Consider the following 18,276-nt stretch of genomic DNA (forward strand, 5'->3'; position numbering starts at 1 on the left):
TCCTGCCTTTGCGTGTCATTTTAATACATCTTTCTTGGTAAATAAATATCTCAGGGAAACCGATTGCAATTCCAGATTTTAAAAAGACGTGAAAATAGTCTCAGAATTCAGATATCTGTCCATATTTGTGGAATGTCTAGCATCAGTTCATAATCTTTCTGGGTTTTTTTCCAAGAAATTTAATGAATATGCCACTGGAGAATTATGGATTATGATGCTTTATCATTCATAATACAGAAAAATGCATTTTATATTGCAAGAAGTACCACTAGCACATTAAATCTTTCATAGGATGAAGTTATATATCACGATATTATCATAGAAAGTATGTCTTCAACACATTTTCAATTCATACACAATAGTGTATTACCCATCCTGATTGGTACGGCGATATTATCAAAAGGCTACGTAAACTTAGAAAGCTCCAGCACAATATAATTCATAATCGGCTCAATAGCCTTTTAAATACCTATTAAAACAACGGTTATATATCACATTTTTGCGAGTATTTGAAAAGAAAACTAACTCATGTTGTTATCAACTATCTGCCACAAGAACTGACATTTATGACACTCGTGCCATGTTTTGACAGAATTGTGCATAAGGGTATAGTTTTTGGGTGTTATAGCGATATCCTTAAGACTGTTTTAAGTTGATAGTCTGTCGAAGCACAGAATATGTGTTTTTGGTTTGTTAAATTATATTTTCATTTTCTTTTACATCCTTTTTTTGTATATTTGCAGGTGATAAATTTATCAGTTTAAATTTTAGTTTTACTTTCTTCTTATTCGTTTTCAAGTTGGTGCTGGCTTATTTCTTATAATTATTGTAACTATTGACAAACGTTTGAACGAGTGTGAGAACTAGTTCCAAAGTATCCAAAGTCAGCTCGTATTCCAGTGTACTCGTCTTTTGCCGACCGTTCCAAGATGAAACTATTTTGATTTGTGTGCGGTAAGCTTGTTGTGTTTGTACGTTCAGCGTCGTTTCAGCATTAACCTTGTGCCTCTAAACAGGGGTTTTCAATATATCTGTTCGCTTTTCGTTCTTTTAAACTATTGGTCGTTAATCATTCGGACTGTTTCGAATGCTTATTCAACTTCCACGTCTATTTAGAGTATTACAATATCTAAACATGCATGTGAACGATTCATAAAAGTTGTGTAGGGCATCTTGAACAGTAAACATTATCAAGCTATCTGATAAAATAAACTGTCGGCAAAAACTTACTTCGAATTGTTCTTTTTAACTTAAAAGAACACACACACAAACAAAAACATTCAAATAATGAACAAAATGTAGTGAACATATGAAATCCTGTTTTCATCGAAAACATATAACAATAAACGGATAATTCCGATCTGAGGGCAGGTGCGAAAGCCGATAACAAAATATCATTTTTCCGAGCAAAGGTCACATGACTGGAACTATTTTTCGGCCTGGTATGCAAGAAAGATGAATTGGCTATGATCAAGTGAATCTCTTTCAGCTGAAGAAGCATTAAAATGGTATGGATATGTCTTATCATTCAAAAGACGGTGTGTTTTGTGGCTGATAGGCAAAATATGGACAGCGTAAGATTATATATATTTGCACAACAAAGAAAATATCACAAAAATTGGAAAGACTTACAATTTGTCTGGTTTTGTGAATTCGAAAAGCGTAGTAATATGTATATATTTTTCTTCAAATGAGTTGTCCAAGACATCTTTAGAAACTGTTTGCGAAGAAACATATTTTGTTAATACAAAACAAAAAACAAAGGATGTATATTTTTCTTTACAGGTATAATTGATTTTGTGTTGTTGTCGTAATCTTTGAGAATTAACCGGAAACTGTACTGAGCATTTCGCATCTTTTCCGGAAAGATACGGGGTTTTCCGAAAACAACAACAACATGATTGTGTTTATTTTCTTTTGTTCAAACAGGCCTAGTAGAAAAAGGGCATTTAAAGTCCAATTTGTTAAAAAAAACAATCATCTTATCATACCTAATTTATAGTAACCAAGCGCTTGATATGCAACATCCAAAACGATGCGAAAATCACGAATGACTTCTGTTTTCGAAGAGAACCGAGTTCTCTTTTTCGGAACAAACGAAAGCTTCAATGAATCACACTGCAAACAAATTCAATCTAAATAACAGATCATTATTTGCTTACAGCCTGAACATTAAGCCGAACAACGAAACCATTATGAAGATTCCTAAGGTAATAATTATCGGAGTGAAGAGTATCCATGAATCGGAGTTCTATTGAAACAGTCAAAACGTCACCAATTTATAAAAGACCTCTGGTCAGAGCCTCACTTCATAAATAACAATTGCGGAATCGACTGGTACATATTATATCTGTTAATTACTTGCCTTTGGTCATTTAATCGCTGCAAACGCTTATATGGCAAAACGATGAATCCACACTGTGAATTTCTTATTCCAATAGTAATACGATGGAAACTACAGAGACAGACCGTGTAGTCAGACAATAAACGAAGAATAAGAAGAAACGTTGTTTGATTTGTATTTTCATCGTTGCGCCTGTACAATCAATTGCTTATACAATGTGTAAATAATTGATTAATTACCAGCATGTGCGTAGTAAATATATTGCCACAATTTTAAAAGGGTCATATGAATCGGTATTTAATTGGTAAATATAGCTTTAACACAATTCTCTTGAAATTTTCTTACTCTCTTATGACTAGAATTGACGCTACCATCATTCAAATTCATGTCATGACATATTGCTTAAAGAGATTATGCAACGCGTTATCGCTCAAAAATATAATTGATTTGCACATTTGTTTTAATACAAGTTAAGGTCATATTTACCAGGACTCCACATCACCATTTGTAGGCGCCTGCATAAGCACTTTGTCAATACGAGTAAAAGTTTTCGTTAATCTATATTTCTTTTTTCTGAGAATCAGTGAACTCTTACTAAGTATGATCGAATGCACGACAAAATAAACTTCAAATACTAAAGGTCACACCTTATTGTTTGCCTGAAATGTCAATATGCTGCAAAATCTTCAGTAGTAAAACAATATTTGTTTTGCTCTGCATACATTTAGTGACACTCATATGAACGAACAAATGGTCGTAGTGGTATTGCAAACTTGAAAGGAAGAAAATTTGTGTAGGTGTTTAGGAATTCAAAGCACATTTTCCATTTGTTGAAAATATAAATGTAAAGCACGATACGATCGATATATAAATATATATTAGCATACGTGACGGGTGTGAGATTGCACACAGTGTGTACTGTCAATAGGTAAAAAGAAATTGGTATTGTTTATCAAAATCATGTCATTCAGTTCAATGATGCAAGCAACACACGATCAGGAAATCGCCATGCAGAAGACTCATCTGTGTTCGTGTCTCCAGATGTACCGGTTAAAATGTACAGTATGTCTTCAAATGTCAAAGTTGTACAATTTATCTGTGACCTCGTCATAATAGCAATACCTTTACTCATGCAGTTAGTTAATGTGAGGTGGAATCTAACAGAGAGTTCTACGTAGGGATGGTGACATTTATATCGATATATCAAACTGAAGTATTCATTTAAGTGTTTGAATTAGAAGATTTGTTTTCCAATATCGATGAAAGAAATAATACAACATATGGCATCTGTTTCAAACATAGTTTCATATTCATTCCTTCATTGTCGATTAATGAAAATGATATATTACATATATTATATTCTGTTATGTGAAACGCTTAATGCCATTTGCAATTTTCTTATCGGTTTGTTGTCGGTTTGTCAATATGTCTTGCGATTAAAACTTCCGTAGGAGCATTGATCAATCTGGATAAGCTGCTCCTATGCAAAGCTCTGATGGACTGGGCAAATGCATTCTTTGCCTTGAACTGTAGCATTCGGATATCTAAACCGGATTCTATATGGCATACACAAATATTTATAGTTTTTTTTAATTGACTATGGGAAAACATTTAGAATAAAATCAATTCTATAACTTACTGTGAAATCATTAATGTTCGTGGGGCATTAATGTTCGTGGTTTTCGTGGGTTGGGTTATCCACGAATTCAAGATCCCACGAAATATAAACCCTTTATTCACTTTTTCAATTGCCTTGTTACGTACATACTCTAGTATATTCTTTACAGAGGTCGCAGTATACAGTGTTAAAACCTGTCTCACTGTATAACTTACGATCATTATTCTGTTAATATATTATAACTGCCTTTAACAAATAATTAACCAAATCAATTAAATGTGTTTTATGCAGCAAATGACAGTTATAAGCACGTGTTTAAACGTGTGCTGTTAATGAAAATCTCCAGGTTTACAAGATGTGCGTGATGAGTGTCCATACTCGATTTTTTTTATTTAATAAAATAATTAATCGATTACTAGTATATTGAAGGTTACTAAGCACCGAGCGTGACAATATACGCACCTTTACGGTGTTTTCACAGTTTGCAAAATTCTTAATTGGCATTCAATGGCTTCCTCTATCTGTATTTATGATCAGGGTACATCTTCTTTTATTACCTTTATTCCCAATTAAATCGATAAGTGACATGGGTATATGCACTAATTGGCATGTCGTACCACATTAGTGAGTGTCATAAACCGAGTGACGTAAAGACGGAAATCACGGGCCAGCGCGTGGATATTATGCAGACGATCGCATCTTCGATTTTTTTTTTTCAAAAATGAAAATCCACGAATTCAAGTACCCACGAAATTGTTGTTTTTTTCGGCAAACCACGAAATTTAATGCCCACGAACATTAATGATTTCACAGTAATTCATATTGAAGCACTATCGAATCCCAAACCTGCATCTAATATGCTTTAATCATGTTTTTAATCTTAGTCAGTTTATTATTTTATTGAGTTAATTAGATTATATTTGAGTTAATTGTTGGTACAATCGACGACGTATACTAGTATTAGATACTTGTGGCGCATCTGGTTCATTGCCAATTAAAGTTTCGATGGTCCCTTGACAAAAATCTGGAGAAGAATTGGTCTCAGTGACATAGACCGTTGTCCTGTAATGTTCAATGTAAGAATTTTCCCATGGCAATTACTAGAGCAACACTGAACTTCATTTTTCACCAAGGTCAACATCCTCTCATTTATTCATACGATTGTTCAACACCAACGGGTCTATGGATAAAATGTTCTCGCACTCCTTCATAGTCCCTATAATTAGTATTTGTTTAAATAAATAAACCAGACCTATAAAAAGAACTGCTACAAAAAAAAGGATCATCAGTGAATCATTTATAGAATGGTCACTTTCTGAAGGCAGTTTTTAGTAAATAGGGAGTCGTTCATTCGCATAAAAGTGGATATATGCATCAAAGCTTTCAGCTCACAAGATATGAAAACACCAGTGCAAATCAGCTACATTTCTAAAATCCTGTTACAAAAGAAATCTTCTGAGCAGATTGATAATATTTCTGCGAAATTCTCTTTGTGGCTCAAGTGGTATTAAGGTGACATTGTCTTTTCAGACAGAAAACGTGCGTGGAGTATTCGATAGAAAAAATATCTTACATCTGCAGGCGATTCATGGTTTTTATTCGGGATGTTATTGCAATGTGGTAGAAATCGAATCCGTCTGGAAGTCTTCGGTATCTCAACAAATAACACGTTTAAAGCCGTTATATTATCCGCAATTGGCTGTATTGTTTTCATGAAAATATTTTCCATCGAACACATTTACACATACATATATAAAAGCCAGTATATAGGTACGTTTAGGTCACTTTTTTTGTCTTTAGCATATTCTAGTTACAAACAGATGACTAACAAAACATAGGAATATCACTTTGCCTATTTGTCGCAATATTTCCGACCTAGATATAATACCATATTACATCAATGCAGAAAGAAAGCAATATTATACTACGTTGAAAAAAAAAACGTCCTTGATTATGTTTGTCCTTGCAACTTTGAAAGAAATTGCCACTTAGACAGTTTATGTAAATGTTATGCAAACTAGAAAATTATCAATTAAAAAGTCTTGCAGCTTTGGACTTTAAGAAGGCAAAGCTTTAGTTGACATTTCTGTAAAAGAACCGATTTGGTTCTATCTGCTATCACCATAAAATCGAAAATACCCTGTGAATATTTTTGCATGTTTGATTAAAGCCTGTTCAGATATCCAGAAAATGCCGTATAAGACAAATTTTGCATTGGTAAAGTCCAGAGGTGATTGCATATGAGCACATTTACACGGAATGATCAATGTTTTGATTGAAGTTATATTGACGGGTGAATGAACTAAAACTAATGAACTATTTTAAAACGGTTCGTTTTCCTCACATGTTTATTATATAAACCAATGTTATAATAAGTATTTTTCAACGCACATACACTGCAAAAATATCTCTTGAACACATTATATGCATATATAATATACGTCAAGAAACAAGAATAGTATCCCCTGGGATATGCTAGCTAAATAACACGATAAAATATGTATAGCTTCCACAGCATAGGGTTTATCATAGCCCCAAGAAATTGCTTGGAAGGCCTGAAACGAATGTTGTTTTAACTTATCCAACCCATTTGTTATTTATTGTGATTTGATGCTGAGCTATTAAAATATTTATATATATATATATATATATATATATATATATATATATATATATATATATATATATATATGTATATCTCGGTTTTAACAAAGGGAAACAAAAAGGGAAAGCATAATACTTTAACTCAGAATTAGTTGCCTTTTAAATGACTAACTTTTTCAACAATGAGTCATGCATGTGTCAGACAAAACGATGCCATTCAATACATCTGGATCACAACGTGAAGCTCCCAAGACCCATCAGTATTTTCTATCGGTCTTCTATCATTACAGGATTTTAGATCCGTATATTTGAGATAGGAATTATGGTGCGTTGTGTTCAGTCCCGGTTAACGATCATAACAGAAAGACGAAATCAGTGTCATATCTAAAACCCCTTAAGCAAATAAATCGTCACGATAACAAAGTTAACATTTGATAAAAAAACAACGGATGCAAGAATAAACCACCAATAATAACTAAGAAAGACGCTATCGTTTGTCTGTAAAGTTTTGATTTAGCACAATACCAGTATTTATTTCCAACACATGAAGGTAATGACTTCCGATTGGTGAACACTTGTGAACAAACTAAATGACGGTCTGGAAATAATCAGACTCTTTAAATCATAATAAAGTTTTTGTGATAAAATACTTAATCAAGTATTGGGAATATAATACATTTCGCGTTAAAGTCATTGACTTAAATTATAACGTTGTATTAAAACATGAGTAAATTTACATTTTACTGAACGTTCCAAGGTGGTACCTAACAATTCTTGAAAAACATACCTATTATATATATATATATCTTCTATGTTTCTTGTTTGTGATTTTGTGTTCTATGTCTTTAGCGTTTGCCCTGTGCCACTAAACCGGGTTTATGTTTAAACATTTTGCTACTGAGCTTGTTTCTGTAGTTTTTGCATAAATAATGACAATAAAATGTGTTTTGTTTATAAATTCAGTGATTGATTTCATCTTGATATAGTGTAATTATGTGTTTGTTCTATTCATTAAGAATCTTATACCACATCTAAACAGCTGTAATATATTTATGCAGTTCACAACATTGTGCTTCAATTCATGTAATTCCCTTTGCTTGTTCTAAAAATTTATGATGTTATATTCAGGTCAACGTTTAATTTTCTTCATATTGATTTTATTTGAAAAACTGCTGGAAAAAGGTTTGTGAAAAAAGGTCATCTAATGGCCGACGGAAGACTATTAAAAGAGCGTCAATGTTGTTAAATATTTCTTTGATACACTTCTATAATTTAAATATTGATTTACTATATTTGTTATGTATATCTGTAAGGGTTACCAGAAGACGCCCCGATCCCTTGTATATTTTTTTCTATAGTTACATCGCAATGTAATTTTGCAGCTAAGAGACGGTGACAATGTTACGCCCGTACATTTCGAACGCAACATCAAAAGCTTCAGACAAACTCATCGATCCTTACACGCATATTATTCTTATGCAATATATGTATGTTTTGTTACTGTATGATTTATGTTTTATCATAATCGGAATACAAACGTGCGTTTCCGAGTTAAAATTAATTTATTAATGTTGCGAAACTCTACTTGTACAGGTAAGTGTACATGTTGACTTCTTTAAGTGCACCACGTGATCCCACGCATGCGTACATTGTAGAACGACATTGAAGTTAGATCGTGGAAAGTGATGTATGACATGTACACGTGGTGTTTCGCAAGCGCTGTATTGTATATTGAATGGTCAATGATAAGTGTGTCGTTGAAGTCAACGAGGAGTATGATCGTTTAGCTTCAGCAATTAGTTCCAACTGATACTTAAAAATATACAGAAAATTGTAGCTTGTGGTTGTGAATGTTGCACTGTTATTTGAATTTTCTTCATGGATTTGGGCCGATATTAAGTCAGGATCATTCAATTCGTATTGAACATGATGTATATTCATATTGACATACGGTAGACCATGCAAAGCTGAAATTGTCGAATTGTTGATTTTTGAGAACATTTTCCTGTCACTGAAGACTCTAGAGTTCCGCTTTAGAATTAGAAAAATAGGAAAACTTAAATAAATGTCACTCGAAATGACAAAGGACGACAAAGTGTATATCATCTTAACTGCTTAAAATCAGATAAAGAGACTACGATCTTTGTGTTTTAATAATATTCTGAGAAGGGTTTTGTATTGTTAAAGCTGAGAATGGATGTGAAAACAATGCCGTCATGTAAATGTATTTGGTTTACTATAGCTTATTCAAATACCATGAAAACTCTTGACAATAAAAATACATTTTATACTATAAACTTAGCAATTAAAATTACTTAGTTCCATTGGAAATAGAAAACAAACGGCTTGAATTGATATGAACATATAATGAGTACACGAGCTAAAAATAACAGACAGTGTTATGCTTCGTTGAATTGCGTTTGGAAGACGAAATAAAATAGCCCAAAACAAATGTTTGTTCCCGATTTCACTACCCCGAAATAGGGCAGGTAGCTTGTCCCTTGGTCGCAAACAGCTGGCACTTTTTTGTAAATGATAACATTATTAACTATGTCAACTGGTTGCCATTCGAGGGAAAATTGAATTACTTGCTGCAGATAACATCATCATATCAGTTGGTCGCATACTATCTGAACGTTTAATTCATAGTGACACTTTGAACATTAAATTGCCGGAGGAATTCACCAGACTACCGGAAACTGACGGTACATAATGAAATTTTATCCCAAATGTACAAATGAACTTCAATAATACACGGTATCATCGACATTAGAATTCTGATCAAAACGCCAAAATCCATCACTCTTATGCATTGAAAGTACAGTTCACTACAGTATTTAGGTGTATATTTGCACATCAGCAAAAACATTAGCATTCATATACGACTCGAACTGGAAATGCATTGTGCCCGCCTAACATAACAGAAGTATGTGTATTTAAGTCATATTTGTTTAGAGACCGATTACGAAATGTATCGCTTAACGTTTTTTTCATTCATTCCTATTGCATTCCTCTGTTGTGCCCTTTAATATAACGACAATGCCAAGAAAGGTGTAAAACAAATGTAGAAATGTCTAAAGATATGAGGCCAGTACCCGTTATGGTAATGGAACAATTTTTCGCCCCTACCAATTATAAATCCCCCTTTAAACTGCCATGTTATGCAATTCAAATATGGATATTTCAATATAAACGATGGTTTTTGTTCAATCGAAGTTTTAAAAAAGGAAAGCTATAATTTATCTCTAAAAATCAGCAATGTAACAGCAATTTGCACCGAGCAACATGTTTTTTCTTTACAATAAATAGATAAAATTTCATTCAGGATTCGTTTTTAGATATATATAAATAAAAAACAATCAATTCGAATAGTTGGTATTACACTGACATTTCCATAATGTTTCTTAGTATAATTTGCACGTTAATTTGATCTTAGAAATAATTATACATTATATTCTGTCAAATATTCAAAACTATTCACTATTCCTCGAGTAATTGAAGAAAAAACTCCTATTTCCTGGCGAATGGGGTTCCCAAACCAGTAGAGAATTCAATATCAGTGATGATGTATGTATATAAACGGAAACCAGCCCAGAATCAAAGGCTATAAACACCGAAATTGGGAAGAATCTGTAGTCATTACAGATAAAAAAGTACATCAACATGCTTTGTTTTTCATTAAGTGATGTTTAGATCCTTTGTTTTAGAAATTGTTTCCCGTGAATTAATAAAACACGTTTAATTTTCCAATGTCTTATGTAGTGTAATTAAAATGCAATTTAAGGTTAACAACTGAAGAACAATTAAACAGCAATTTTAAAAAGAAGAAAACTTCGTTTAAGGTTATTACTTGCAATCCCTTGTAATTTTTCATGTCCATATGACAGAGAATAATTTATTTCTGTTTCACTGTATTGGGTGGTATTTTCACGAGACAATGTATTTGACGATCGACACTTTTAACAATTTAAAATATTAAGTGCATAAACACTCTCCTTAGTAGATTCTCTGTTATGTCAGAACTTCTAGATACAATTGAGTTAAAAACTTCATTTGGTCTTAATTATGACATGTTAAATGTATATAGTGGTTATCTTGTTTTATAATGGCTATTTGCATTATAAAATATATTTTTATTGTAAATTTTATAACAAGCATATGTTTTATGATGTATAAAAAGTTACTGATCTTATCAATTCCCTCAAAACAAGTAATAGTACCTTATTAATTGTGATGTTATTAAAGATAATTAAATTGAATGAAAATAAATTGTTGGACTTATTCATTCAGGTTTGATTCCTTTTCTCTAAAACAGTAATGTCTGAATCATGCCACCTTCTAAGAGAGGGACATACAGCGATGCAAATGTAATTGAATTAGTAAATAAATGGTCAGGATTAATTCTGTTTCATTCTTAAGCTGACGAATCGTAATCTGTATGATTTGAAAGACGGCTTGCACTTAACAGATAGAACATCCTTATCAGTTTGACGTACGTTTGTGTCAGGTTAGAGCCAAAGCAAACAATTTCAAAATCATATCGCCTGTCCAATAACTACATCTGCTAGGTAGCTTAAATTCTAAACGGATTTGTTTTACAAACATTTCATAGTATAATATATATATTACCATTTCCTTAATCTCCAAATTTCATTAATCGCTGAAAAAATGATCCATTTAAAAAAATCTCTTTGAACGTTTTATAAGTTCAAATAGTTTACAAAATGAATAAATATGTTTTATGTAGCATGTAGAAACTAATTGTAACAAGAGTAAATCGTCATCTGCATCAACTAATAAAGAACTAACAGAAACTGATTACATTTGCCGTCGACCGTTAAATACGCAACTGCTTATTGGTTTTAATGAGGCTTGAATGTATGTATCATCTGTTCGAATGAGTGTCTTCCAGTTGCTAGTTGGGGTTTATACGTTAAATAACATTTGAAAAAGGTGCTCATAGAAATATATGATAGAGTCTTTTTAATGACACACACATATTACCTTATCATAAAATTAACGGACAAACCAGACACATGCAGGACAGCAGACTTATTCTTAAAAAGATGTACTAGCTCAATTTCATGAAGGTACTAAATAGCCCACGTTATCTAAATGACCTAGCTATAAATCTGACATTGTTCTGTTCTTAATGCCGCCAAGGCAATATCTCAACATGTTGTGCGATTTATTTTCAGTGTCTCTGGCTTTCGATAACAGGTATTTGTTTATTAAACCTTTTAAAATAAAAAGTTGTTAACACGATCGTTTAGATCACAGGAGTGCAAAATGCTCGATTAACAATTAAGATCTATCGAATGTTCTTCGTGATATACAAAAAAAAACATACACACATCTTAGTGATTAGTACATAGCAGAAGCTAAAGAGATTTTTGCCGCCATCGTTTTCATTGTAAAACCTTTGGGCCTGGATTGGCAGTGCCCGAGGTGGCGTTGCTTCAATGCGGTCTTACTTAAATGGTTGTCTGAAAGCTTGTCTAAAGCAAAAGCATTTAAATTAATTTGAAGAGTCGCGGGAGGACAATATCAATGCTAATTAATTTATTTCCTAATTGTTGTAGGGTTGATTCCATTGCAGGGCGCAATGTGTCTATATACTGATAGGTTTGGTGGCTGGATTGACCAAGGACAATGTCAATCAGTCACTTTATTTCTCTCACAAATTGTATATTGTCAATGAACATGGACAGAGAAATAAACAGACTACCAATGATACACTTAAGGGGGCGTTGAACTACGTGAGTAGGCTGAAGATGCGTTGAAATATGACTTAAACTTTTGAACATTGAAAGCTTAGGACATGGCTTTAGAACATTGAACATATTGAAATATATGTATGGACGTTGACCCTATGTTGAACGTAGGTACTCATGTGAGCAAATTCCGTTTGATGTATAGATGCATGATGCACTCAAAAACAGAAATAACCCTGTGGAATGGATATCGCCAGTTTAGTATTTGCATTATTTTCGGGAAATGACGAACCTTAAATATACATAAAATATTATGTTTAGCGGTGCGAGATGTATGTGCATTTATAAAATTTGAACAGTGTATTCGTAAGTTATGCTTATATGTGTTTAGGTTTCGGAGACGCGTTGAGGTGTATGTCCTGCCACAGTACACCCACTATACAGCAGTGTCGGGAAACAACAGCATGTAAAGAACATGAGGTAGATATGACGACCCTACTAAATACAAATTACAATTATACATTGTTTTCAAACCAATTTTTATCAGTATTATGGAAAATTATGATACGTACATTTATTGTGAGAATGTTGAACGTATCGAGTTCATGCCTGCATTTTTGGAGCATATTTGTTTACACAGATTGTGATGTTATGAACATGGTTGTTCCTTTAAGACTGATAATAAACGTCCTTAACATTTTCATTTCAATTTTTTACCTTTTCCTGCTCCAACCCAGCAATTTTTGATAAAATAAGTGGAACAAAATATTTAGACTTACTTATCTTAAATATACCGTATGAACTCAGCATTGAATTTGCAGATTTGTTCTGTCGAGGAGTTCATTTCTGCAAATGGCAAAATTTACTACAGACTTGGATGTCAGTCTAAAGGGGTAATAATATTAATTTCCGAATAATCTAACAGTGTTGTAACAAAAATCCATAACTACAAAAAAACTTAACACTTTGTCGTTCAAACGGTAAATATTCTCATTAACTAGACAGTTAACAAAAACTTAAGCCATACATATGGATACATCAATTACTTGTCACTTCACCTTTGTAGCCAACGAATTGAAAATAACCCCAAAATTGTTTTAAATACATTTAGACATGCCAAAACTTAGGCATGGGAAGAAGGAGCGCTACTAAAAAGACGGGTGAGGAGGACGTTGGTGACATCACCATATGTGCAGAGTGTTGCTCCTCCCCGTTCTGTAATATAGAGGGCTGCGGACAACCTGGTAAAGGATTTTACTACTATATTATATCGCTAAGATAAAGATCAACATCAATAACCACACAGCACCAACAAAATCAACAATAGCCAGAACCAAAGCAGATATAACAACATCTACTATAATATCTACAACAGCGACATAAACTTCTTGTACCATCACAGCTGCCTTAACAACCGAACCACTAATACTACGTTTTGTTGTTGTGGTCGTCGGTTGTGTTGGCTTTTTTGCATTTCGTTGCGGTAATATATTTCTCATTAATGCATGGTATATTCTACAAGACATTTTTCCCTACTTTTTTTCTTCTTTTTGTCCAGCTCTTCCAACTAGTGAACGAGGACCCTACTGTTTTACGTGTGAAAAGGCGTCTTCCCTAGATGGGTGTGATAACGTCACCGTCTGTGAAAAAGGAGATGTACGTTAAAGGCACCAAATTTGTTTGATTAGGTTATAAGAAATAATGAAAAAAAAATTCGTTTACTTTCATTGTACGTTTTGACTAGGCCAAAAAAAAATTGTTTAGGGTAACCTTCCCAAAATTTCTAGGTAGGGTAGGTAGGGATTTTTTTTTTCAAAATCCGTCTTAAGTTCAGAGTGTTTTCTTGCAGATGGCAGTCTTTCCTACATTACTGTCATTGCCTGACTTTGTTTTATCATATAAACAATAATTCTGATTAAAATCTGCATTTATTCGCCGGTCGTAATCTCTATTCGCTAACGAATATATTTTTTTGCTCAGAAACGGGAAAAAATAGTTAGGGTCGGCGCATTTTAATAGGTAGGGTCGGGTTACCCGAAACAGACACCTTTTTTTAGGCCCTATGTGAAATAGCTCCTTTGGGCCTGAAGTTGCTTGTTTAAATAGAAGAATTGTAAATCCATAAAGATGTTTACATAACAGTAATTTATATCAAAAAAATATGTATGCAATATTATTGCTTCAATATTGTGGTTTCGTTCAGTAACAATGAAGTTCTTTTGTGAAATTTGTTGAAATTTACATTCCCATTTTTCAGAACTGTATGATGTATATCGACGCCAGCAACCTTTTGCAATCTGGAAACGATTCACACACTGGTCTATGTGAGACAGATACTGTAGGCAGATATTTAAAACAAAATATGACATGGCCCAATTTTTCTTACACTCTTTAATTCCTTTTCGCGTTGTTTTGCTCAACACACTGATTTGGTTTGGGTATAGTTTGTGTTATATAATCTCATTTTAGTGTTGAGCCTTTTCAAGATTCCATATTCTAAATAAAGTTCAAGATTTTAATTTGGATAAATGGTATAAGATATTTAACTTTGTAATGCATTCTACGTCGAGAAAACCGAGCATGTACTGATTATGCATGCTGTTTCTATTTCTATACGTAAACTTATAAAGGCAATATACAGTACACTGTATGATACATTATGATTATACCGATAGGTTTGTTCCGCTCTTGAACACGCACATTCGAACAGCAAGTGTCCAGCAACCTGCTGTAAGGGCGATTTCTGCAATACGAAGTGTGGTGATATATCTGCAACAATGTTTTTGCCGTCAACTCACAGTTTTGCGTCAATTACAACACAAAAACCATGTAAGTTGTTGTCCTATTCTCATTCGTTTTGACATAATACAGGGATCTAATTATCTTAAGTACCAATAAATCATTCTTAATATGTTCCATGTACTCGAAAGATAGGAATAAATCTATACTTAATGTACGCTTTAAGCGTTACAACTTTACCACCAGAGTATCTTTGTTTGTACCAATGTTCGTGCAGCATTGTTATTTGTAGACTCTCCGCCAGACCACAGTTTCGATTCATTTTTGTTGCTTTGTATAAAGTTGGAGGAAGCTACTAAAGTCAGCTTTAGCGAAGCTCAGGCGTTCTGTCGTCAAACTGGGGACGAGCTTGTTACATTGGACACGTACGCTAAATTCAACTCCGTGCAATACGCAATCATACATCATTCAAAGGGTACTTATGTCCTGTTTGTATAATATAATTTGCATACTCAGGCTTGTTGTGTATAACCGTTGAGTAAACTGCGAATGATAAATGTCCAAGTAATTATTAATAAGATCTTATCCCTTATTGCAGAAGAACAGCAGCAAAGAAACTACTGGATCGGTGCAAATGCGAATCAGACTTTATCCGGGAAGGTGTTTGGATGGGAAAGTTTGCGGACATTGGGTTTTACAGCATGGGGACCAGACGAACCAGATGTCGACCCGAGTCAGCTCTGTGTCGTGCTCAATGTCTTGGAAAATTACGAATGGTTTGACACTCGATGTGACAGTCCTTTCCATTTTATTTGCGAGCACGATATTTTAAGAAATGGCAGATTCATTACAGGCATGCAACACCCAACAGCGTCCTCTAAACCATTAACGACGCCATCCACACCTTCAACTGTCTCTCCGTCAATACATTCGTCATTGACTGCGTCGTTAACAACCGTCTTTAGTATGATTATTTCACATCTACGGTCGTTAGCATAAACCATCATTTAAATAAAAGACAACGATCCAAAATCAGCGTTAGCATTGCCAAATGAATACATTTATAAACACTTAGTTCATCCAATATATTTAATATACTTTCGATGAAATTGTACACTGTACTGTTTTTAACCACACATTTCAGCTACAACGTCACAGCTTATCTGCGATACGTCGATCGGTTTTACTCTTTTGTCCAATGCATCTACCAGTTTGTGTATGAAAATATACAACTTTTCCGCTACCTGGGACGTCGCTCGAGATATATGTCATTCTGTAAATGCTGATTTGGTTGTTCTGGACTCATATGAAAAAGGCTTTCTATTCAGACAATGGATATCTGGTAGGTTTAAATGACACAATACCATTAATGCAAGATAACTTTCATTGACATTTTTTTAGTGTCATGTTTTTTACTGATATAGTCAAAATATCCTTAAATATTAATTTTCAATTGACAATGTTCAGTCCATCCTTTATAAGCACTCTTTTCAACATAATTATAAGCGTACTGCATAAAGACAATAGACATGTATTGAACCGCCTTCTTTCCCTTCTATTCGTTTTATAAATACTTTGCAACGAGTTTTAAAACGCTGTTTACCTTCTTAATTCCACAATCCAGGTTATGACCATAAATTTTAGCTTGGAGCTAGAACTACAGTAGTAGCGGCAGTCATCACTTCCAATGGATAAATCTTTATCCTATAGACTCACAGAGTGAATTCTGGTCGTCATCTCAGCCGAATTCAGACACTGGTCGACAGGAGTGCCTCATAATATACCCATCCAATAACTGGCACGACAGACCATGTATGGAATCCTATTGGTGTATTTGCCAAAGAGATATTTAAATAGTATTATATCGCGTCGTTCTATCTGGTTCATAAGCTATTTTGATAAAAATGTGTGTTTTGTTGTACCATGGCATTAAAACGTAAGCATATAAAGAACAAAGTAAGTTTGAATGCTGAGGTCGCGAACACGATGAAATCTGAAACGACGAAAGTGAAACATGATCATGTATTTATATAAAGTATTAAGTGTGAAATCTATATTGACAATTAAATAACTATGATCAAGATGAAAAAATAGCTATAAATGAATACAAACGTACACTTTCGTTTTCGTTCTGTACTTGTAAATGTACTTTACTATATAACTATTGCAAACTATTAAATCAATACGAAGTACGCACTGAGCGACTGTTTCTTATCTCAATAAGATTTTACACAACCTTTAATAAATGGCTGTGATTATAACGTGATGTTCTGTAGGTAGAGGGGCTAAATTATGATGTCAACCTCAACGATTTTGTGTAGTACTGTAGTATTTAAAACTACGATTTTTATCTGACCCCATTATCGAGAAAAGACCATTTCCCATTGTGTCAACTCTTGTGGCTCCGAAACCATTCATATTTTAAAAAACAAAATGGTGAAAAAACATATTGTGCACATTTCTAATATGTACATTGCATTAAAAACAAACTCTTGATTAATAAATTTTAAGCAAGCAAATGTGTGTTTGTAAGCAGTCTTACATTAGTCTAACGTCAATGGGGCATTCCAATTGTTTTGAGCAACACAATTAGACGCTGCGCGACCTATGGAACATTCTTTGCTTTAACGGTTCTATATTTGGTTTCTTGGCAATTACATTTGCACAAACCGTTAACTTTGGCACATAATGACACACCCCATTTGTCTTTTGTTCAAGTATATGTATATATCTTTCACAATAGTCAGGCTAGGCCTGACTTAATAACCCCGTTGCAATATAAAACATTCTTTGAAATTCAAGATACATTAAAGTTACAGAATTGGTTAAGGATTGACATTGTATAGTGCTTCAAAGAGATTTCTGTAAAAACAGGTCAACCAAGGCTGAGCTATGCTTTGACCACTATGTTATTGCATTATTGAACTAAGTTGCAATCGCGAGTTATATTTATAACAAACCTATATGTAAATTGCATATCGTCAGTATAATATTTATAAACTACATAGTCTTAACCCCAACCTCAACTATATAATTTGCTTTTTACGTTACTGATCGAAACTGATCGCCTTCGTTTAAGACGGTGTAAACACTGAAGATAGTCAGATGGATTCGATTCCTGCTCAATCTCAATGACATCTGTATCATTGGCCATGTATCGTCCACAGATGTCAGCATGTTCCTATCAGATACTCACCACACGTCGCAATTAACCTCGCAGAGACATTTTCAATTTTGTAAGAAGGCTTTTTATCATG

At 33.6% G+C, this 18,276-nt stretch overlaps 1 protein-coding gene across 1 annotated transcript; it reads left to right on the forward strand.

Annotated features, from left to right (window-relative positions):
• The first annotated feature begins 11,758 nt into the window (after nt 1-11,758).
• On the forward strand, nt 11,759-17,315 carry LOC128214415 (uncharacterized). The gene is made up of 12 exons (XM_052920881.1): nt 11,759-11,786; nt 12,672-12,760; nt 13,102-13,173; nt 13,392-13,524; nt 13,839-13,936; nt 14,538-14,548; nt 14,956-15,109; nt 15,362-15,494; nt 15,621-15,983; nt 16,164-16,361; nt 16,730-16,831; nt 17,296-17,315. The coding sequence occupies exons 2-12, from the start codon at nt 12,695-12,697 to the stop codon at nt 17,313-17,315; spliced, it is 1,350 nt and encodes a 449-aa protein (XP_052776841.1). The 5' UTR covers nt 11,759-11,786; nt 12,672-12,694.
• The last annotated feature ends 961 nt before the right edge of the window (nt 17,316-18,276 follow it).

Source organism: Mya arenaria, chromosome 2, assembly GCF_026914265.1.
Source record: "Mya arenaria isolate MELC-2E11 chromosome 2, ASM2691426v1".
In the NCBI taxonomy this organism is placed as follows: Eukaryota; Metazoa; Mollusca; class Bivalvia; order Myida; family Myidae; genus Mya; species Mya arenaria.